This window comes from Hetaerina americana, unplaced genomic scaffold (assembly GCF_022747635.1).
Source record: "Hetaerina americana unplaced genomic scaffold, ioHetAmer1.1.p SCAF_1, whole genome shotgun sequence".
Taxonomy (NCBI): domain Eukaryota; kingdom Metazoa; phylum Arthropoda; class Insecta; order Odonata; family Calopterygidae; genus Hetaerina; species Hetaerina americana.
Genome location: NW_027286069.1, coordinates 79,730,643 through 79,754,885, shown reverse-complemented (window position 1 = coordinate 79,754,885; position 24,243 = coordinate 79,730,643). Strand labels below are relative to the sequence as shown.

The following is a 24,243-nucleotide window of genomic DNA, read 5'->3' as shown; positions in this document are numbered from 1 at the left end:
ATTCGGACGCATCATCCTACTCATTAGACACTGAATACAGTATGATGATACTTATATTAAGGGTATATTATGTACTCACAGTCAATTTTGACTGTGAAATATTCCATTTTCCTTTGAAAACTTTTCAACATCGGCTAATTTTAATCAATGCTCTCCTTGGGTAGTATATGTATTCACCATAATAGGGGAAAATTAACCGTTGTTCGGGCTATTTGAGCAACAGAAAAACAATTAAGCCAAGAATTCCCTGCATAATATATTTATTTGGTCAAAATAATTCGATTAATTACTGTACGAACGTTGAGCGAATACACTTCCCCATACACGTATTTAGTTCTCTGTGGGTTTTCGGATAAGAATGTGAAAGTGTCTTTGGAATTGAGTTCTTGTTACAAATGTGGAATGGATTTGATCAAAATAATGCGATTTATTACTGTACGAACGTTGAACGAATACACTTCCACATACTGTATACGTATTTAGTTCTCCGTGGGTTTTCGGATAAGAATGTGAAAGTGTCTTTGGAATTGAGTTCTTGTCACAAATGTGGAATACTAAGTACCGAAATGGTCTTTTTATATTATCTCAATTTGATCAATAATAGATATTATTTTATTGTGAATGACTTTAACAAATGATATATCCCTCTTTAATTATTGAGGATTTCAATTAAATTATTAATTCTTTAGTATACTGCAATGAAAATATTTTCTGAATAAATTTATCTGTAAACTTTCATTCATATTTCTTTAAAAATGTATTGGTTCAGCCAGGATCGCTGAGTTTTAATCTGAAACAATCAACGAGCAACAGAAACAATTGATCCCTGAAGGTAAAACGTTTACAATCAACATAAAACAGCGCCAAAGCTTAGGAAACCATCTAAGTTAGGATTAAAACAACTTCTTTGGAACGAGGATTTGTGAAGATTAGCACTTAAGATTATATTGCCAACTGGAATTCATTTTCTCAGGGGGATGCGCATTCATTTGTATCCGCATAACTTGTCTCTAATAGTAGGAGTAAAAATAGACATCTCTGCTGCCTTGTGGGCGATACTTAGGCAACGAGCCTTTCAAAATCTACTTCAACTCCGGCCGTCTGGTGGAACGAATTGCACGGGGAACAATCTAAAGGATTGCTTTGAGAAAAAGGTAATAGACCAGAGGGTGCGTAGCGCAAGAAAAGAATTCCACGTCGAAGACTCAGGGAACCCGGGGGATGAAGGGTAAGAAAGGAGTGTTCGGAAAGAAAGGAGGAGGGAAGGGAGGTATGAAAACAGAAGAGGAACGATAGAGAGAAATGTAGAGAAGGAAAAGTTGCGTGGCTTGAGTCCTTCGGTTACATGAAAAACACGAAATGAGATGGAAGCGGATGAAAGGAACTGCGGTCGGAAGGGGCGAGGGTGTCGGGGAGAGGGGAGAGGGAGTGCGGGAAGACAAGGGGAAAAGTACCGGAGGAGAGTCCATCTTGGAGCGGGGGGGGGGGGGTGAGGAAGAAAAAGAATGAAAGAAGGGACGTTAAGTTGGGAGCGCGTGGGTCGACGGGGATTGCGGTCATGATTGGTTCTTATTTTTAGGGTCGGCGAGAAAAGAGGCTGGCGGACGTAAAAGATGGATAGGAAACCGAGGGAAGTGGTGCAGGGGAGAGGAGGCGTGATGGGGGAGGGAAGGTGTTCGAGAGAGTTGGAGGTCTCCCGATGTCGAGATAGGGTAGGGGAGGAGAGGGAGAGACGATTCCGATAAACAAAAGAAAACCGTCGCGGCGACGTCCGTGTGTGTACGAGAGAGAGAGAAGGTTACCGACGTGCCCCCCCCCCGTCCCGCACGCTCCCCCTACCCGCGCCATGAAGACGAGATCGAAAGCTATACGGTGTAAAAAGAAAAGCGTTTGGGAGACTGAACGAGATGGGGAGCGATGGAATCCTCCATTTTCACCCTCCACCTCCTCCCCCCCCTTTACTTGTGCTCTCTTGAAAAACCTTTCCTTTTTCCCACTTTCCTTCCTCGTCTCTTCCTCTCTCTTTTTCATGGAGCGGTGCTTTCCCTACTTTCCGGTTCCCGATGATAGGGGGAGCGCGAGGGAGAGTGTGGGGACCGATCGGTGGAAGAAATGAACTGGGCGAGTTCACGAGCGTGGTGGGAAGTGGCGGGGGGGGGGGGGGACAACCCTCTGCTATTTTCCGGAAATTAGATGAAAATGTACACAAGGGGATTAATCAGGCGATGGGGTACTTCATTGATGGGTCAACTGTTGCCGAGAGGAAGTGAGGGAGGAGGGAGGGTGGCGATATGAGCAGCTTCGTTATTTTTTTCTCGCTCGCTCGCATCGTGTTGCGAGTCAGAGCACCGGCGAAAAATTGGGATTCCGTGAATTTGATTTTAGCAAAGTGATTGGATACAGGCCAAAGTTCGTTAATACAACATCATGAGGCGCCTTGTACACTTCGTAAATCGTTATTAGAAATTTGATCCGCAGCTAAAAAGAGAGTTGATGTAATCTTTTGATTCTGTACACAGGCCCGAACTGATAAAAATCTCACCGAAGGTAGTTTTGTTGCTCTTATCTATTGCTCGATATTACGAGTACACGTGCTTTTGATTTTCATCGTTGCCCTTATTATAAAACTACAACCGAGGAAATTACTAGGGACTATAGCTGCATGACTACCGAAAAGTTGGTAGTTTTTTGACTTTTTCATATCGGTGTATGCTTGATTTGGTCATAATTGTAATCGATGGCCATTATCTTTAAGCAATTATTTTATGACTGATAAATATTTGGTGTTGAATTATAAATTTTAGATTTTTAAAGTTTAAAAAAATTTAAATTATAGATGTTTTGTTGATTTCATTATTAATTTAGAATTATTCAGCGCATAATATACTATTAATTACTATATAATAATGAACATTCTCCTTATACATTGACATGCCGGAATATTTTAGTGGGTATTAATGGCACACATGGCATGGATATTTCCGTTACTTCATCAGTTGCTGTTCCTGTGTAATTCAAATTCCGCAATTTATTTCTGGTTATTATAAAGGAAAACGAAAAATTGATAATCTACGAGTAGTATATATTAACGAGTAGTATAAAAATATATAATGGATATGTATATATATACATATATATATATATATATATATAGTCCCCTGACGCCATCTCTTGGCTAAAGAATCGGGGCGCTTGGCGACATATTAGACCCACGGATCTCAGGGTAAATTACGTTTCCTCGATAGCTGCCTTGATAGCAGGACGTGCCTGTGTTCACCGAGTGTCTAAAATCGCCGGCGTCCGAGGCTTCGGTCGCCGGGGTTTGGAGAGCGGCACTGCCGGACTCTCTCGGAAATCGAGGTTCCGATCGTGTTTTGTTTCGAGCGGCGGTTGACCGCCTAGTTCATCAAGAAGCGCGCAGTTTGACTCTCGACTTCTTCCGCCGGGAAGGCCGTACTTTTGTTTTGTTTAGTGGATCAAGACTGACCTTGACGCCTGGTGTAGAGCTTAGGCTCCTTTTGTTTGCTACCGCCGGGTGCGTGTGGCGGGGAGGGAGCGTTCGTGAGTGTTTTATTTCCCTTTAAAGTGCTCGTTTTTTTTGTTGCGCTTCCCTTCTTCATGCTAGTGTGCTGAATTTGATTTCTTCAAATGGCTGTGCGCCGTTTAAACACGCTCGCCTTGCAAGTTGACGAGAAGGCGAAGCCCCCTACCCCGTTGGAGGTCCACCTCTTCACGTTAGAGTCGCTGGGCCTCACACCCGAAGAGATAGTGGCGATCCAATTTGGATACAATCGCCATTTGATATTCCTGAAGTTGGCAACCGAAGCTACAATGACTAGGATTTTAGACAATACTCCGCGGAAACTACCGTTTCCGTTTTTAAGTGACCAGAGGACGACAATAACAATTGACGAGACTTCCGGCAGCCCGTGTAATGTCAGGGTTCTTTGTCTCCCCGTGGAGACCCCATTGGAAGACATAACAGGCGAGCTCCAACGCTTTGGTAAAATACATCGCCCGTGGGAGAATAGGTGGGAGGGAGAAAATATGGCGCGGGTGCTTACTGGCACCAGGGTTGTGCGGATGACGGTCGAGAGAAATATCCCCTCGTACCTCCACATCGGCGGCAACCGGGCCATCATCATCTATGAGGGTCAGCGCCGCACTTGCGCCCGCTGTAATCAAGAAGGCCACGAGCGCAAGACCTGCCCTCGGAACCAGGGAGGTAAGAGCTATGTGGAGGCAATGATGATGCCCTCCAACCCTAACGCCGCCGTGGAGATGGATCAGCCCGAAGTGGCTGTGGAGGAGAGAGCGCGGTCGCTTCTACTCATCGAGGGTGCGGTCCCGGCTGCTCCCGTTGGTCCCCCGCATCTCCCTTCAATTGGAGGGAAATGTCAGCGGGAGCGAAAATCGTCAACGGAGGAAAGGGAACCGAAAAAGAAGAGGACAGACAAACCCAAACTCCTGGTCTCGAATACCGTTCTACAAATGGTTCACATACCTACCACCTCGCCTTATATCACACGACCTCCAGCCCCCGTCTCCGTGAGCTCGTCAAATGAGGAGGGATGGTCTTTCGCCCCCCCTCCCCCCGCTCTCGCCATCGACGCCCTCGCTACGCAATCCTTGCATCACGGGTTTCAAACACCCCAAGAACCTCTGGTGACAGGTGAGGAGGATGCATCTGATTGCGATGTTTTCCAGTCCCCAACAGCTCATCCCTCGACCCCTTTATCATTGACTGTAAAGGAAGGGTCACCGACCCCGGAAGTCGACCCGCATACAAGTTTCCCAAAGTCAAAAATCCCACGTACCCCATCTTCTTTCCCCATTAAGGACAGTCAATGTGTCGACGATCTTCCCAGCGCTTCTCAAGATACGGACCACAAGCAACTATCTCCCCTGATTTTTCCCGACCACAACCCTTCCGCAGATGAGCCCCAGTCCGCCACTCCGACCCTCCGCGAGGGTGCGTCCTGCCCCTTGGCGGCCCCCAGCGGTGCTCCTTCGAAGAAGGCCCCCTGTGGAACGCTGCCGAGTTACCCGCTCTACGTGGAGACCACGGCTGGCTCTTCCTCTTCGGACGAGGCCGGGGGGGAGGGATGCGGCGAAATGCCGCGTCCTCGCTCGTCGACCCGTTGGACGAGGCGTCCCGGGAAACGGCGAAGCACTCGTCGCCCGGGGTCGAGTCGCGACCGGAGCGACGCTAGCCACGATCAGAACTCTGGGAAGTGATGTCCGGTAGCCACCCGGTGCCGGACACACTTCGTCCATCGTTGAAGAGTTTTTTTTTTTTTGCTGAATGACTGATTGAATCGATAATTTCAACCCTGCCGTTGATAATTTCTTACAATACATAATTTTCCATTACTAGCTAAAATCTCCCTCCTAATATCTGTGGACCTTGTCTTCCTTTCTTTTTTTTTCTTTCTAAATGTTAATGGTCAAATTCACGAGTATGCGTCTGTATGCATATGCTTATGTATGTGCGTGTGGATATGCATGTGTGCGTATGTATGTACAAGTGGATATGTATGTGGTATATGTATCATATATGTATCCATGTATACACTTATACTAAAGAAAAACATGATGTACCCATAATCTGTGACCTGATATTATGCATAATGCTAACAAACTCTGTAATATTCTGAACCGAATAAAATAATTTATATCATAGCTCAAGTGGTTAAGAGCATCCGCCCGGCAAGTGGAAAGATCCGAGGTTCGTGTCCCGGTCAAGGAAATATTTTTACTCTTGTGATCCGTTCGATTCCGCCTTCCCCACCTTTATTGTGTTCGTCCTTTATATGTGTTCCTATCCCTTTTCCTTATATCTGTTTCTGTATATATATATATATATATATATATATATATATATATATATATATATATATATATATTTATATTTATATTTATTTATTTATTTATTTATATTTATGTATAACAAACTTGGACAGCAACAAACAATATAAGAACACATAAAAAGATCACTCACACGTTATTTCTTGATCATTTCGACGGGCTCAGTAAGTAATTCTATTTTTTCCAATGAAGACGGAGCTAAATCCGTCGGAATGGTCAAGAAATAACGTGCAGTGATCTTTTTATGTATTCTTATATTGTTTGTTGCTGTCCAAGTTTGTTATTCAACACTTCTATGTTCTTTCGACTAAATCATATATATATATGTATATATATATATATATATACACATATATATATATATACATATATATATATATATGTATATTTGTGCGTCGCCGAAGAGCGTTCCATTTCGAATATATATATATATATATATATATATATGTATATATATATATATATATATATATATATATATATATATATATATATTTCCACGTACCCATAATCATTCCCTTATTTTGGACTGTTTTTATCAACTCTTTGTATCAATACTGAAACTAGCAAAATAAGATTTTATATACAGGATTTATTAAGGGATTCGTAATGTGAACTCAAATATATTATGCATATAATAGTATAAAATCGGTAGTAAATGTATCATATTTCACCATTTTAAGAAATGAGAGGAGATATTTCCTCGCTATGCTTAAGACGGATCGTTGAACTTCAATCACCCTGGGTACAGCTGTAGTTCGTCTACTTTGATGCGATAAAAGGAACTAGACAGCGAGGGATATTCCTATCTTCTTAGTGTATCCCGTAATTTATTATCATTTCGTGTGGTCTTTGGCTGTTAGTCTTTTATCACTTGCTTCCCGTGCAGGACGTTCAGATTTCCACGGCTGTGAATGATGTTGCTTCTCTTTGTGAGCGGTGAGAGTTATCAAATCCCCGCCTTTCATCTCAAGCACTATGTGTGAATGACCCGGACAACCCGGGTGCAAAGTTTTCAACCATCAACGCCCATTACGACTCCTTCCAGCCGCCTACCTCCTTCCATTCGTTTCCCATCGAGCACCCCTGCTCGTTTCATCGGAAATAACCGAAATCAAACCGTTTTTCTTTTCCATCTGCGTCCCTCGCGACCCTCCTACCTCCGTTCAGCTCCAATTTCTTTCTCTCCCCCCCCCCCAAACCTTCCTTCATATTTTTTCCCTTTCTCTCTTTACCCCACTCTCCCTTCTCCTCGTTTCCGAACACCAACATCCACCCACTTCCCTCATGCTTGTTTACGTGTAAAGAGATGGAAATTAATGAGGTCCTCCAGTTTTTGATAACGATACACTTGTGCGGACCGCCTCCCTCATTCCTCCCAACCTTTTGAGGAAAATTCCTACTCTCCCTCCGGTAAGGAAACCATGGAGGGCACATGGGGTAGCCTCCATCTCCTCCCCCGGGGGCGTCCCTCGGCGTACCCCCTTCCCCTCCCAGCCCAGCGCCCGCCCTAATTCTCCCCGGAGGAGAAGTTCCCATCCGACCCTCCCCACGCCCCTTCCCTTCCATCATCCCCCTAAACTCCTCCTCTCCACGCGTTAATTACCTTTTTACTACGGCCATATATCTCATCTCAAAAGGCTTTCAATTTGTGGGGGAAGCTTGCTTTCTCCCCACCACCCTCCTTTACTCCCCAACTCGCAATATTTTCGACCATCCGTGCGCAGCGCTTAAGTCGACTTTTTTTGCGGAGGGTTTCTAATATGTATTTCCTTCCTCTAGCTCCCCAATCTTGGGTTGTGAGCCTCCCACTCCCGCCTCACCCCACTCCACCCCGGTGGCTTTTCTTCTCCACCTGCCCCACGCGCCGCACTAACCTCCCCCCGCGTCTCACTCCAGACCAAACGGATGGATCAGTAAACCAATGTTTTCTCTCGTGCTATCTTTCTTTAGTCCTTCCTCTTTTTCTCCGTTTCTCTCCCAGTCTCACTTTTGTCCGTCTGCGTGATTCGCTTAAAGGGCCACCTCAACGATTGGTGAGGGCCCACCATCCCCGAATGGGGACGATTTGAAGATCAAAGGCGTGTTTTTTATTCTCTATATGAAACCAGCAATTTATCTGTTTTTAATACGAGTGGAGAACAGAATTATTCCTCATCACAAGCTTCTATTCCGTCTCGATACTTCGTACATCGTAAACTTGTGTAAAAATGTTTTCTTTCCGGCTCATTCATTTCTTTATTTTCGGAAATGGTGTTTATTTTAAAAACATAAAACATTTGAATGGACTAGACGATTTTCCTTTTTTGGCTATTAATGACGGGAATATTTTTAATATACTAGAGTAAGCTTGCCTTTGACTTGAGGAAGAAAGCACTCACCCAAAGAACAAATATAAAAATATATAGAATGTGACGTAGATACGTATTTAGAGACGGAATTTTTCAGAATTAATCTGTAAAATTCCAAACAAGAATATTTAAATATATATTCTTTCATACTTTTTAATATAATTTATAATATATATGTACAAGCAGTATAGTATACAATGTGCAAGTAGTATAATACATATGAACTTGTAGTATTCTTTTGAGTGAAATTTATCCCAATCACCACCAAATTCCTATGTATCAAACCGCCAAATTTTAATATATGTAGATAAGTTAAATGTGTCGCATCTATTGATTATTAATGAAATATTTTGTCATTTAAAATGTTATAATTAAACAGATTTTGAATGCGTGAAATTAGAAAGCATAAGTTGTTTTGCCCAATTATTATAAGCCAATTCAATTAGATGTTTTGGGTGTTCTGTCAATATTTTACATATGTGTTTTTCAGGGAATTAAAAAGATTCAAGCAACCATGGTAGCGTATTTTGTATTTATTTGGGTAAATGATTAATTTTATTTCTAAAATAGTCATTTCCATTTCGAGACGCTATTTCCATGAAATTTTTCATCGAAAAAAATTAATTGATTCCTTATGCTTTTTCCTTTAATAATTATTACAATATTACAACAACATCGTTTAAAAACGCTGAATCGGCATTGAATTCATGCTTAAATATCGTTGAATTTCTGTGGAAACTTCATTCTAGAAAGTTTAGAATTAATTATTAAATGTTACTGGCTACCTATCCACTGGAATTTTTTGTGCACCTGTTATTTCTACAACTTTCAGTTTATAACGTGCTGTGCAGATTATTTAAATTATATTCCATTGTTTTGAAATGTCTACCATTTTAAATAATTGAATTGACTGACATAGAAAACGTACTTGTGAGAATGTAAATGTTTTTGGTGTCACCTTGAACTTTGGTTTTGACAGACGAGGGAGGATTAACTACCGAACCAAGTCTTAAGACGCGTGCAGTTAACATATTCATTTTGGGTGAGGACCAGTTCTTTTTTCCTTCGATATTCGCGGTTTATCACAAATTCACTGCGTCCAAAATTTGCACGGTTCGGATTTTTAGGCGGGGCTTGAAGGATTTAGGCATTTGCATCAACCGGGATCAGGCCCCTTCAAGCGCTATTTCACTCGTTTTTATCTCGTAAAAACTGGAATGACGTGTGAAAAAAAGATAATATAAAGCATGGGATAATATCGTTCAATCGCGGTCCAAACCGATGGAGAAAGGGGTCGGGGGTTGGGAGTATTAGATTATTCTGGATCGTCTGAGGGGATCGGTTGATCGTTCACCGTGCTCCACAGGAGGGGTAAAGAAGGTCTAATGTAATCACTAACGCCTTTTTTCATCTCTTTATCGACAGGACTCCCTGGACCAAGGGGACGACCCGGTAAACCAGGCACACACGGAACCCCGGGCATTCCGGGAATCAACGCGTGGAACGTCACTAATTCTGAGACCAAGGAACTTCTCATCCCACCGTCTATTGCCGGTGAGTCACCTCAAACCTTGCGTCCTGCCTCTGTCCAGCACTGTTATTACGTCCATTGAGTCGAGCTTATTAGTGAGTGAACGTGAGAATTCATGATACACAACCGGTACCATTAGATTCTGCAAACCATATTCTGTTCACCCGTCGCGCTGTCTATCTCCTCCTTTACGTGATTACATCCATGACCAAATACCCGTGACCACTGCGGGCCAGCCATTTTGCATGTTCGGCGTACGTCCACATGAGTACGCTGTTCCCGTTGCACAACGTAAACATAGATTTCTTCGCTCTAAGAGTAAACGCGAATTGTGCAGAAAATTGAAGAATGTGTTACCAATGGAAATGGATTCGACGAAGAGTCAATAACGAAAATAGCAAGTTACCTACCAAATACTATAACGATAATTAAGAAATGTGTTACGTCCTCAAAATATATCCAACTGGAATTCGAAGCCTTTTAGGCAAACAATGCAGTCGTTCTGGTTGATATAGAGACAGCTGTGTTTGCTTCTGCTTCAGAATGAATACATAAATCTCCGCATATCTAGATGTAACTATCGAGATGAAATGAACTTAAAATTATCAATATAAAATCTATGCATGATCACATTGGGTTAAATGTCTGTCGCTGTGATGACTTTAGATATTAGTTTTCTTTCCTCTTCCTGTGTTTTAAAGGCTTTAAGAGTATTTAAATTTATCGAATGTGCACTATTTGATTATGCAAGGCAGCGGCCTTAACAAACCCCAGCCAAATGGGTGGCTGGTAGAAGATGTAACGGGTATTAGAAAATATTCATGAAATACTAGACTTCGTGCGCGGTACGAATGCCATAAGAGTATTATTAACTTTAGTCGCCCAAAGTTCAATAAACTCATCCATCAAGCATACTCTTAAAGAAGTGAGTTGATGGAAATAACCATCTGTCTTCATTACACTTGACATTAGCATTTCCCCTAAACGTGGTTAAATGGATATGGGTTTGATATTTTAATTGAAATGCCTCTACGTGTTTTTTTTCTAAAACGCGTTCATAAAGAAACATCTATCATCTGTTGATTTACTGATAATGAGACGTTGATTAAAATGAAAATGAAGACCCATTATTTTGTACTAAATGAATTATGCGGATTAAACTGTTTTCATTGAGTGGTTAACATGAAAGTTTGGCTCCTATACACAAGTCATAATAATCCGTCAAAATATGATTAACTAATTAATAAGAGATTTTGGATATCCTGAACCCTTTAGCCTCATATATAAAAGGCGCCGCCTGGGATTTAATGCAAAGGGCATGCATATAAATCCTGGTCATTTGGAATTTTCTACCGCGGCGCCGGTAACCAATTTTCCCCACCTCCATAGCCCTTTCATTTATTGCCATATTTTTGTTTTTTTTTCATGCCATGATCGATAAATTAAAGGTGTTTGGTAAAGATCTTATTCATGATACCTATTTCATGAATATCGCTTATTTCCATGCCACAATTATTCGTCAGTGTGAAGGAGTATTTTCTTCATTATGTTGTGCTTTAAAAGGTAAAATTCAATGGATGTGTTTGATTCAATGGATGTGCTAATTGGATTCCAGGTAACAAACATGTGATTTTGAAGTTATGATTCAGTTCAAGCCCAAAGAAATTGGTCTCATAAATCACAAGGTAAACATTAGGTCTTCTCTTTACAATGATGAAATTGTTATACTGAATTACTTCTCGCGAGAAACGCCAGAAAAATGTCCACGCCCTTTCTCACGTAAAAATTGCTTTAATTTCCTTGGTTTCTTCAATGCCCATGAAACCAATTTCTAACAAAATCTTGAAATTATACCCAATCGCATTCTTTCTTTTCATTTTTTACGACATTATTGGCTTTATTGGCCAAAATATGGGAAAATGTCATTCCATTGAAACGCTAGCAAAGAGACCTGTTTTCTAATATGCAACCAAATCGATAAAAGGGACGTATTGAATGAAGCGAAATACATAATTCCACAATTAATTTCAAAATTTAACGTTGCAAAACCATCGTCTGCGATGATTAATGACAAGTTCCGTAGTTATAGGTTCGAAAGAATCGAGAAAATTGCCTAATCGGCTAATACTTAAAAAAGTGAAAAATATTTAATTAAAATTTTAATATTTTTCTTTTAGAAAGTTTTTTAAACTCGTCTTTTACAAAAATTTGTGATATTTTCTGCACTATCGTGTTAGACCTGATTTCATTTTTTTTTCTCACCACCGGTTCAATTCGCTCTCGCTATTAGCCCACTTCCGCCCGCTGTCGCGATCTGAGAATTATGTTATTCGTAAAATGGCATATTCGAATTAGAAATTGACGTTCAAGGTGTATCATTCCGTAGTTCAATCTACGTTATTATGGGAAGGCAATCGCATCACTCTCAAACATTCCCAGAAGATATATGAACTTCAAAAATGGGTATATGGGTAGGGATATATCATTTGTTGGAGTTACATTGTGCGGCTCGGATATTAAAAGTAGTTTTATGGTGACCATTCCATGTCTTGTTTGGGTCTCAACTTGTTAATTACAACAGATTTCCTTTGAATATTTTATGCAGTGGTGTGTAATCTTGGTTTTGTTCATTAATTCGAAGTGCCAATAGCCGGACTTCTACCCAAGGAGTAAAATTAGATTCAACGCCCCGGATTGAAACGCGCGAGAAGATACGCCGCATAGAATTTAAATTTCTCATTCATTTATCTTGTTAAGAGAAATAAACGAGAAATTCACACCTGAACATATACGTTTCAAAACATTAGCAATCGTTTGCATCGCAATCTCGTTGGCATTTTAATTGAAATCGGCATTTCAGTTGGTTTCTCGATATTTAAACACCTACCATTTTACCTTTTTTATAGCTATGTAAGATCTCCACAATAACCTACGTACATTTAGACTATGTTCGTGTGGATTTCTGAGTGTGTGCGTTGATCCTGCCATCACTTTCACAACAAGAAAATAGACGTCAGTCAACGATTTGGGCACATCACAGCATCATGGTCAGTGCCACTGAAATTAATTCCATGGCTTGGTACATGGCTTGATAGGCATGGACTATTTTCGGCAAAAACGTAAAAAAAACTAGCTTGAAAGAGATTTTGAGATGATTGCCACTGTGCCTTTCACGTGAGCAAACTTGATTGCATCAAATCGTCATTATATATTTCATCAATTTAAAAATGGAAACCGCTGGCCAAGCATCATATCCTTCGCTGACAAAAACACGTACAAAAACAGTTCACAACAATACGATTTTCATGGCAATCCTCATCAAGGCAAAAGCGATATTGAGGCTAGTATTGTATTTGATTCATTATCATTTATTTTTAACGCATTATTTTTACCCATCGTACGCTAATGTTTGCAAAAACACCTGCGTTTTTTTTATCTCTCAGTATATAATTGATCGGTGAATAGAATACGATGTTTTTACGGTCAGTAGCCAAAGTCATTGGGTCTAATCGGATTCATCCAGGCGCCTATTGGTTCAGCTTTAAATAATAAGGCCAAGTTCGGATGTACACTATGTGTTTTGATGGATGCAGGCAACTGACGTTGAAACGTTGTAGTAAAAAATAGTTTCCCAGCGATATTTGAGTTCAAACCATTTAGAGTCAGCCTTTCTTCTTGCGTGTGCCACGACCGATTGCTGAAACTGCTATTGATCACCAATTTGGGAGCGTTTCTCACTACTCAGCCAAGAGAACTAATAGCTCATAAAAGTCAGGTTTTACTGCCCCATATAAATTATGTCTCAAAAATATAGATTTGCTCTCATTCATTTTCTACGTGTTCTTTTTATTCGCCGTAAAGTCATCTTCCTTCACGTTTTGAAACATTATTTTAATGCCTCACGTTTTCGCGTGTCCCTCTTGATTTCTTGGCACGATTGGACAGTTTTCTTCCTCCTTCCTCATCCCACTCTCCGCCATTTCTCTGCTGGTACAGATTAAAAAAATCAGCCAAAATGACATTCTATCGATTAGTTTTCCAATAACCCCGAGCGGAAATTCACACTCCTTTGCCGCTACTAGATATCTCCAATCCTTGCTGTGATTTATCCTCCAACTCGAACTTTCCAAATTTTTATCAAATGCGCTATGATGAACCATATCATTCCTTCTCGGGTCGTTTTCTGATTTATTCATTCGTTCTAACATACCTGCAATGCTTTTCAAACTCTCTTTTCTTTTACCTATATTAAGAGTCACAGATGTCTTCTATTGTAAAAGGCTCTCTGTCCCACTCATCCACGCACGGCCTGAAACATCATGGGAGCAAGTTTACTTTTATCTGATGAAATAGAAAAATATCAATTTCCAATTATTGCTATTAATTATTTCCATTTTTGGCATCAACTCTCTGCTCACCCATAAATGACTCCTCTCTCTTTCCAACTCTCCTCCTCTCTTGATTGCCATCAAGTTGCTCTTATTTTCATTATGTTTTGTTTTTCTTAATCCCACAAATGAAGAAATTGCTTGTTATGCGCTATCATTTAATGTCTATGGAAATTCAAAACAAAATAAAAAAAATTAAAATGCACAAATCCTATGCACTTCAGTCGACTGGAATGAATCTACAAAACCAGTGGTTTTAAATTCGTGAGGGAATTTTTCGTGATACGTTGAATTATCATAATTTCCTTGCGTTATGAAAACGGTGGTTGAGTTAGATTACATCAGCCAACGTTAGTAGCAATCATGTGTGAGGTGATGAAAAGCTGTCAACGGAGAGAAGCTCAAATGAGCATTATCGAGTAAGTCCTAGCCTTTGGTGTAACCCTTTAAACCCTATTCACCATTCCTATTCCGCTTATATTCCTGCACTGCTGGGTAACATATAAGATTGGTATAAATAGGTGTAAGTTCCTAAATGCAGATTTACACCGCACCGCACTTCTTGCACAGAAGGTTAATTAAACTCTTAAATACCTGTACTCGTCTTGCTTGTATTGACGCAATCCACGGGAGTAAAACATTCAAGGTTGTGCATTCGCATCCGGAGTCATGAATTTCCCTCCCCCTCGATCTCTCGCGCTCTCCTTGGGCTCATTATCTTCCCCCCTTACCCTCTCCGGGGGGGGCCTCCATCACCCCTCCACCGTCGCAAATTTGCGAATCGAACGAACTCCTCCCCTCTCATTCGCTCTCTCCCTCCCCCATCACCTATTACTGTCATTTTTCTTGTCCCACATGGAGTACACACTTTATGAGTCCGCCTTCACCCAAAACACTCCTTTCCTCATCCACTAGATGCCTCGCTCTCGACATCCCCTCCTCCTCCTCGCGACCTCCTATTCCTCGTTAGTTCCTCTAGACAGACTGCCTTACGGCGTGTGAAAGACACTGTCTGGCGCAAGGCGTTCCTCCCGCTGCGATCCGTGTGTCCTATCGCTCGACCCTACGGCTTTCCGCGAGGTTTTGTCAAAAACGTTATTGTCACTGTCTCGGAACTTTAAAGGGGTTTAAGTTCGGCACACGTAGTGATCCGTGTGGTGGACTCCTTGTGTGACGATACACGAAGAAATTTACTCATCGAGTGTGGATTGCGGAAAAGAAGGAAGAGAAGTACATGGAGGGAAACGAGCGGAGATGAGCCTCTTGGATACATTGATAAACTAAGACTAAATAAAGGAGCCGCGGGGCTCATTTCCGACATCATAACGTGAAGCATGATAAGAACAGTTTCAGAAACCCCCTCTCTAAATAAAAACGATTAACTGCGGAGACTTCTGCTAATGCCTACGGAAACAAAGTCATTCGATACAATTACGGTGCTTGATTTTTTTAATACACGCTCGTAATGCTATGCAATGAATATATTCCTATTTTTCCTAGTTTTCCAGCTAAATGTTTTTATAATTTCCGTCCTCAAAATGGTTTTCAACTCCAAGTTCCTCTTCGTGTTGACTCACATTACTGAGGCACTCTTCTTTCCATAAAATTGGATGCCATGTGTAATGGAGGTCAAAACGGCATTTTGGTCATACTTGCTACAAAACACCCACGATTTTGAACCCTAGAGTTTCTCGAAAGCCCTCATCTCTCGTTGGCGGCCACATGCTTCCCTCACCGTGAACAAATTTCAGAATAATCTCTCGGGCTGCCTTACAAGCCCACCTTCTCCTTCATTACAGCTTGTACGTTTTACGAGGCATTTTTTCAATGATTTCAAAGAGGTCAAAATTCATCAGTACGTTTCATTCTCATTCACAAAATTTGTGGATTATACTATGATATCCTCAACTTTTACCGAGCTGAAGGAACGGCTGGAACTGCTGGGAGATATTTGCAGTTTTTCATTAAAATTGTTAAAGGATTAAAAATACAGTTTTGGATCTTAAGATCTGTGCTAATTATATCATCTGTCTTGTAACTGAAAATGATAATGTGAGTGACTATGTACGTCAGTTTTTAAAACTATAGCTTCTGGCAGTGAAAATATAATTTTTAACCATTATAATATTTTTTATGTAAATTGAAAATGAAATCATAATCAGCATTTCATATAATACTCAAGATGACGGTAAAAGACATTCTGAGATTTTTACATGGTTACGGTTTAATTATAATCATTGTCAAGCTTATTTAAATGCCCCTATAAATACTCAGCATCAGCAATATCTCTTAATAATATTTTCAGTTGGCTCAGGGCTGAGGCTAGATCCTCTAATTGTATTAATGAATATTTTTTATCTCATTTTGTAATAGTTTTCGTTATTAGTTTGCGAATTTATTCCTTGAGTTATTTTATATAGCAAGCAAATTGCTTGTGAAGAGTCATTTTTCTCCATTGATACTATTCGCTATGAACGAATTTAGCCCTGCAATATAAAAACTAGTTTCCCGACCAGCTAGGTACTATGCCAATGACAGAAGATTTCAACGAGTTTAGCATGGAACATGGGACAAAAATATTTTCCCGAAACTAACAGTCCTCGCTGTAGCAGATCTAGAATGTTTATTTATCGATGGCGTTATGGCAGTCACCGCATAAAATTGTCTGTTAAAGTAACGAGTTTTCCACTCCTTCTCCAAACGAAATCTGCAGGGTCAACAAATCGTTAGCTTCAATAACAGTGGATTGAGGCCGCTCGGCCGTTCCTTCGAGGCCGGTGAAATTTTCTGAGAATTGCAACATTCCCTCGGAAAAGAATCATTTCCCGCTCTCAATTTCCCTTCCCTGCTTGCTTATCTTTGATGGCATCTTAATATTGTTCCTCGTCTCAACCGGTTCAACTCCTTCTCATGCCGCAAAATGCTATTTGCACTTTTTACAGCGCCCTTCCTCTTTTCTATGTCATAATTTCCCTATGTCCATTGCCTTTGGAAACGGCGTTAACGATTATTTCCCTATTCGTTATCTTTTATTTTTGTACTAATTCCTGAAATATTATGCTTTTCAATTCTGTAGGAAGGAATAAAAATTTGAAAATAATATTATGCAATACATATCTCTATCTGAAATGTCATTATAGGATCTAATCAACCACGATTTTGACCTTCGCGTAGTTACCCATATAATATTCAAAATTTAATGCAATATTTGAGCACAAGTTCAAAATAAGACATAGGTATTAAACAAGTATGATATCATATTTTGCAAAAACAACACGTGAAGTAAGGAAGAGAAGAAAAATATCAATTAATCTTCATGAAAGGCCTCTGGTAGATAAAAAAGTAGTGAAATGAACACAGAGGACCCGAGATAGGAATTGGATAATATAGTGGATCAAAATGAAGGATTCTGCAAAACAATGTGTTTTACAGCTAATAACAAAATGATAATTAAGCGTACATTCCTCAATAAATCAACACTAAAACCATACTCAAATAACATATGGCATATACACGTATATATGGAAATAGCAGTACATGATATACTATATAGTATCGTACGAGGGGGCCCCCAAAAGTAACGGGAATTGGGCTGCGGTGGGGAGCGAGGGTAGGGGAAGCCTTTGTTCGGCCGGTCGTACGTCAGACTCACGCCACCTGCGTCAGTATGCGCAGCGCCGTCGCTGTGCCTGGATTGGTCCGTCCGTGAGAGCTGTTTCAGTGAAACAACTTTTTTCATTTCGGCGAAAAACGTGATGGCGGATTATCAAGAACAACGCGTTGCAGTGAAATTTTGTTTCCTGTAGGGGAAATCGGCTGCGGAAACTATATATATATATATATATATATATATATATATATATATATATATATATATATATATATATATATATATATATATATATATATATATAAACAGCAGAGATGGGGAAGGCGGAATTGAGCAGATTACAAGTGCAAAAATATTTCCTTGATTGGGAATTGAGCCACAGATCTTTCGACCATTAATCCATGTGAATGAATATTTGTTCTCCATATGGCGAGTTCTTCATGTTTGAATGTATGTATGGGTGTATACGTACACACATGTAGGTATATTATTTGTGGAAATTTTTAAAAGTGGAGTGATCTTAATTCATTTCTTAGAGCAGATTCTAGTACCCCAGTAACCGAGTTAGCATCAATTTGGCTGTCATTAATTTGAGTGTCCGCAATATTTTCATATTTAAATGAGATTACATTTAAATATTACAGTGCTCCGCAATATGGACCGGATATAAGTAAACCTTATCATAGGTTTTCTTTATTAAAGATAGATTTTCCTCACTCCTCTATGGTACGCCTTAGAAGAATGTTCCAGTCCTTGTACAGTACCGTCCGCGGTTTTCTGGATGGATGTCACTCCAAGAAAAATTGACTAATCTGTTGGAACTGAGGCTATGTAGAGATATCGCTCGAATTTGAGCCAGAGATTCTCCCATCAACAGCCGAATGCTTGGCCATCACGTTTCCCATCGTATAATTTAGCATCCAAACTAATATATAAAGCCTAGCTTGTTTTTTTACTGCTATCTTAATTGCACACTATCAAACTCTACCTGAATATACTGCCTTAATATACTTCGTAATCTTATCAAAAAATACATTTCATTTTAATGAGATAAAGTTTTTGTGGACACAAAAAGTTTCACCAAAGTCCTCATAATCCTCACGATCATATTGTTCTCGGAAAAAACTGCTATGCTTGAAACATTTATTTAGTAGCATTTTAATTTACGTTTACATTTCTCTTTTTTTCTTATTTTATTCCATTGTTTTCTTCGCTCCATAATGCCTCGCTTTGAAGAGATTGCGCCAACTCCACTTAAATCCCTAAACCTTGTTCAATAAGATAATTATTCACAGCATTTGAAAATTCCATTAAGTCCGGTGCGCAGATTTTAAATAATGAAAGCTTTAATTTTATCGAAACGCGACACAAAATGTTTCGATATGCACACTAAGATGCGATAAAAGAATAAGTGGAGTGAATAAGGATCGTTATTTTTATTATTATTCTCACAAGGTGTTACGAGAAAGAAATTTGTGGGAGGACTGAAACAATATCTTCAAAGAGAGATGAGGAGGTAAAGCAAGCGCCAACGATGAAAAATTTAACAATCGTCTCTTGGAATAAAATTGTTTTACACAGGAGTGTCCTTTATCCGAGACTATTATTTTCTGCAACATGACGATACCATGGTCTTATATCGACGTCCCAATACGTCAACCTTAGGAGTTTATCGTCGGAATAAGCTCAAAAAAAATGAGGAAGCTCACATTGGTGGTTATCAATTTCTCTGGTATTCTAAATTATTCAGTGTTACCAAAACATAATCTCCACATTTCTGTTCCATCTAAGGCCGGAATATTCGCGCGAAAATAGATTAAGGTGTTACTTAAAACAGGTTCAAACTTATGTTTCGTCTGGCATTAAAAATTTAGCGTTCCTTCATTTTATAATGAAAAAATCATTGCATTTCATACTTTGTGCGTACTATAACTTTCAGTAATTTTTCAATCAAAGATAACTACATGCTTCTCTGTGATGAAATTAAATCAATTGAGTTTGAGGAAAAAATTTCACTCTATTAAAAAGTAAAATTAAGAATCATTTACGAGTTTCCCAATGATTTTTAAACAGAAGGATGAAGTGGTTTCACACACGGTGTGTTGGGCAAAACAGTTACGAATGTAATTAAAACTATATTTCGACCTCGTGGACCACACTTGGTCAGGGTTCAATTTTTATTGAGGTTCTATGGTTTTAAAAAACGAAAGCTTTCTTTTTGAGATGTTGAATATTTCAGTGTCATGAATGGGCACTTTATTCGATAAAAGTTCTCACACTCGTATCTTTTCCCCTTAAATCTGGTGGCAGTAGTAGTAGTAGTTTTGAGGGGAGGCGACCGACAGCTGAGGTCACATGCGCCATAGGGGATAGACAGGAAAGGATGAAGGGTTGAGAGAAACCCGGCGTCAGCATTAGCCTATTCTTTACGAAAGGCGCCAAGGGGTCCGCAGTTTAACGTCCCATCCGACGGACGGCGTACTTACTCAAAGTACCCTCCACAAAGCACCTCAAGTAGGGATCGAGATACCTCTGAAAAATATTCAACACCTTATATTTGTTGCTACTATTGTAATTATTAAGATCATCACTATTATGTGCCAAGAATATTATTGCTTGTTTCTGTAATGTCGATGGGGGCAAATTAAGAAGTTATCCCTTCACTTGATTCATCTGTCCAGGTCATTTCGTACCATAGTTTTTGCTATAAGGTAAAAAAACATACATGCATATGTCATACAACATTGTCACATTGCTGGACGGTGGAGGTAAGAGGTCTTATCTGTGATATGAACTGGCAGCTTCCATGGCGATTACAGTAAATTTTCAAAGTAATGGATTTTTATGTTTCGCAGCATCCCATGCTGAATATTCGCGGATTTGTGGGCAAATATATTTTTGAGGTCAAAATAATAAAGGGGTTCATTATATTATGTAGTAAAAATTTTTATATCACATTAATCGACCAGTCATCACCAAACGTGATTTATACAGTGATAGATATGCATTCATTTGACCAATCTATGAATATTATGCTCGCCTCTGGGGAAAAAATAGATGGAGGTCATAACGTGTCAAATTGTGGACATTGGATTTTAACTAACGTTAAGACTCTGGTATGAAATTGGTGGTCGAAAAGTTTTGACTGGACAGTGATATAGAATCAACGTGATGTTTTTGAAATTAGTGCCGGATAGCACCATATTTATCATAGAAAAATTGATAAAAATACGTCCATCGTTTGCTTTGATTTTGAATATAAATTCCATGCTACATATTCTTTTATAAACATTGCTTGCATGAAATGACGTTTTCTCCGTCCTCGTCCACGAGATATCTTTAACATTTGGTTACTGTGCGAGATGTGGAATTGGAAAGCAAGGGAAAAGGGAAAACCCTGTCGTCTTTCAGTTTCTAGAGCACCTGTCAATCTAATGAACTCCAAAATAAAATGAATATTTAAATGACGCTTTCGCCTTCCTCCTCCCAGTACGTTGGGATCCCACAAAAAAATGACGCTCGACGGGGTTTGGTAGCAACTCCGTGGGAATAAAGTCGATGACGGAAGCGGCATCAGCCTGACGTGAATGAGGATGGAGTTATTTATTCATTCATTTATCAATCATCCTCGCGGACGACTCAACCAGGATTCAAGAAGAGCCTCCATCCACGGCGAAACCACAAGCCATTAGGGAGACGCCTGGTTTAAAAAGGGATGAATCGCTTATCCAGAGGAGAATATTTCAAGTCATTGGTAATCATGTAAAATGGACGAATCGTGAGAGTGATATATATAGTACATTCTCTCCCTTGAGAAAGGGGGTTATCGCCTTCGAAAATTTGGAATACGTGTGAGTTTCTTTTTTGGGTGTTTCTGTATTATTGTTCGCCAGTGCTATCTTAATGTATATTATTATTTGCATTCGTAATACATTCACATAAGTTATCTATGTATATATATATATATATATATATATATATATATATATATATATATATATATATATATATATACACACACACACACATTCAAACACGAAATCCCGCCAAAAGGCGAACAAATACTCATTTACATAGAAATAGATATAAGGAAAAGGGATAGGAACACACATAAAAAAGAAGCACAGAAGTGGGGAAGGCAGAATCAGGCAGATCACGAGTGTAAAAATATTTCCTAGACCGGGACTTGAACTCCGGATCTTTCCACTTGCCGGGCGGAGGCTCTTCAATCTGTTTCTATGTAAATGAGTATATATATATATATATACATATACATATATACATATATATATATATATATATATATATAATGGGCTGACACAATATAACACAGATAGAATAGAATAGCAACATTTAAAAGGACACTCACGCGGTAAATTGTTCGAGCTTTCGGCCCTCTCAGAGGCCTTCTTCAAGAGAGACTGAAAATATGCTGTTGCTGTGGAGAGGGGAAAGAGGTATGGGCGGGGAGGGGAGGTGTGGAGGGAATGCTGGGAGGGAAATTAAAGGTAGCGGTTAAGGGTGGGAATTTTTAAAGAACGGAAAGCTAATATGTAGGCGGATTCACGAGTTCTCACCTCTATATTGGTGGCTGAATGAGGTAGGGATTCTAGGATGCTGAGAGCAAAACACTGGTCGAATGAAAGGTTGTGGGCATTGGCGTGTGAAGGGATAGGAAGAGAAGAGAGTGAGGCAGAATTGCAGGAGTACCGGTGATAATTCATTCGGATGGATAAAGGGGTAATGCATTCGCCTATGTAAAAGGAAGTGCAATGTTTGCATGATAAAAGATAAATAATATTTTTTGAGGGGCAATTAGCGTGGGAACGAGGTGAGGGGGCAATGAGGGGATGTAGGGAGAGGGGAGTAGGCATAATAAGAGGACAGGTTTTACATCGGGGGTGGTTGCAAGTTGGGGAAATATTGGGAAATTTGTCACGGGGGGGCGCCAAAGGGTTGCTGGATTTCAGAAGGTTTTTGAGATTGGCGGGTCGTCTGTATGCGATAGATGGGCATTGGGGTAGTAAGGATGAGGTCGCGTCATTCTCATGTAAAATTGGAAACAGTTCTTTAAGGAGGGTTTTCAGTCTGTGTGATCCGGGGAAATAGGTGGTGCAAACGTTGAGTCCTACGTCAGATGTGGGCTTGTTATTGTGTGGTGTGTGTGGTCGGGTGGAGCGGTGGATTTTATTTTGTAGTAACTTTTCTGGGTAACCGCGTTTGAGGAGTGCAAGATGTAGATTGTCAAGGTATTTGTTGAGAGTGGCTGTGGTGTTGCAAATTCGGTGTCCGCGGATAGAGAGAGAGTTAGTAATCGAGCGTTTCGTGTGTGGAGGATGACAGCTAGTGTGGTAGGTGGTGTGTGCTATATATACGATTGTACGATACCTACACCACACTATATATATATATATATATATATATATATATATATATATATATTATATATATACAGGTATATGTATATATAATGCTCTTAATTATTTTCGGCGTTAGTCTCTTTTAACACATAATTACTAGTTAGCATTTTACGAGAATTTTACCCAAAGTTTCATTAATATCTGCAATATTGAATCATAAATTTGCAAAGTAATATGAGAAAATACGAAGTATGGGGCACCGCTTAGTTGCAAGTGAAACCAGTACTCAGTCGTTTTTATTTATACGAGTTAGCACATCGAGTCACGATATAGTGGGTTCCGAATTCAAACAATAAGTTAGCAATTCACTCAAGTGTATCAATGATGGCGTTTTCATAAATTTTCTCTTTAAATGGGGAAATAATACAAACAGTACCCGTAATTTAAATATAGGAGGGCTTTTTCTTACAAGATATGTCACGCCATATGCTTAAATTATTGCTAGGGTTATACCGTTTTCTCAACGCCCAGGAAAAACGTATAAACCGTTCTTCTATAAAATGAGGAATCCATCATGCTTTGCTTTATTGCTATCAACGTTATCTACTTGGAAATCTATCCGAAGCGAAAAGGATCTCAGCTCAGTCGTCTTATCCAGCATCCCGCCTAATAAATAATATCAAAAATAATATCATGTCAATATGTCTTCTTTTCGATTTTTTTCGGATAAAGCGAAAGAATAATCAGACAGCTTCAAAGTCTAATTTTCTCCATCTATATTTATTTAGGATACATTGCTGTTAGGCGATAAGTCGGGTGGCAATGACATGATATAACAAGAGCTATAAACTATGCAGTAGTCAGTCTTAAAACATATCATAGTGTCATTTAGTCATAAAGTAGACTTACAAAATAAAAAAAATAAGAAAAAACAATATATTGTGATACAGCCATACACCTTCTGCCGTATTGCATTGAACAATCCCATCATGTATACCTTTTACATTCACGCCTAAATGATTTAATGCTTTTGGGTAAGGGCTTAAAGAGTTCATCAGGCAACTCGTTCCACTCTTTGATTCCCATATTTAGGAACGAAAACTTGGCGGTGTTTGTCTTTTGGGGCATGTATTTG

The 24,243-nt window shown here is 39.6% G+C and overlaps 1 protein-coding gene across 1 annotated transcript in view; it reads left to right on the top strand.

The window, feature by feature from the left end:
- LOC139693796 (uncharacterized) overlaps positions 1-24,243 on the top strand; it is a 985,124-nt gene that overhangs the window by 771,387 nt on the left and 189,494 nt on the right. Inside the window, exon 5 of the mRNA XM_071592080.1 lies at positions 9,645-9,773. Coding sequence (XP_071448181.1) covers positions 9,645-9,773 — 129 coding nt within the window. The remainder of the gene's footprint in view (positions 1-9,644; positions 9,774-24,243) is intronic.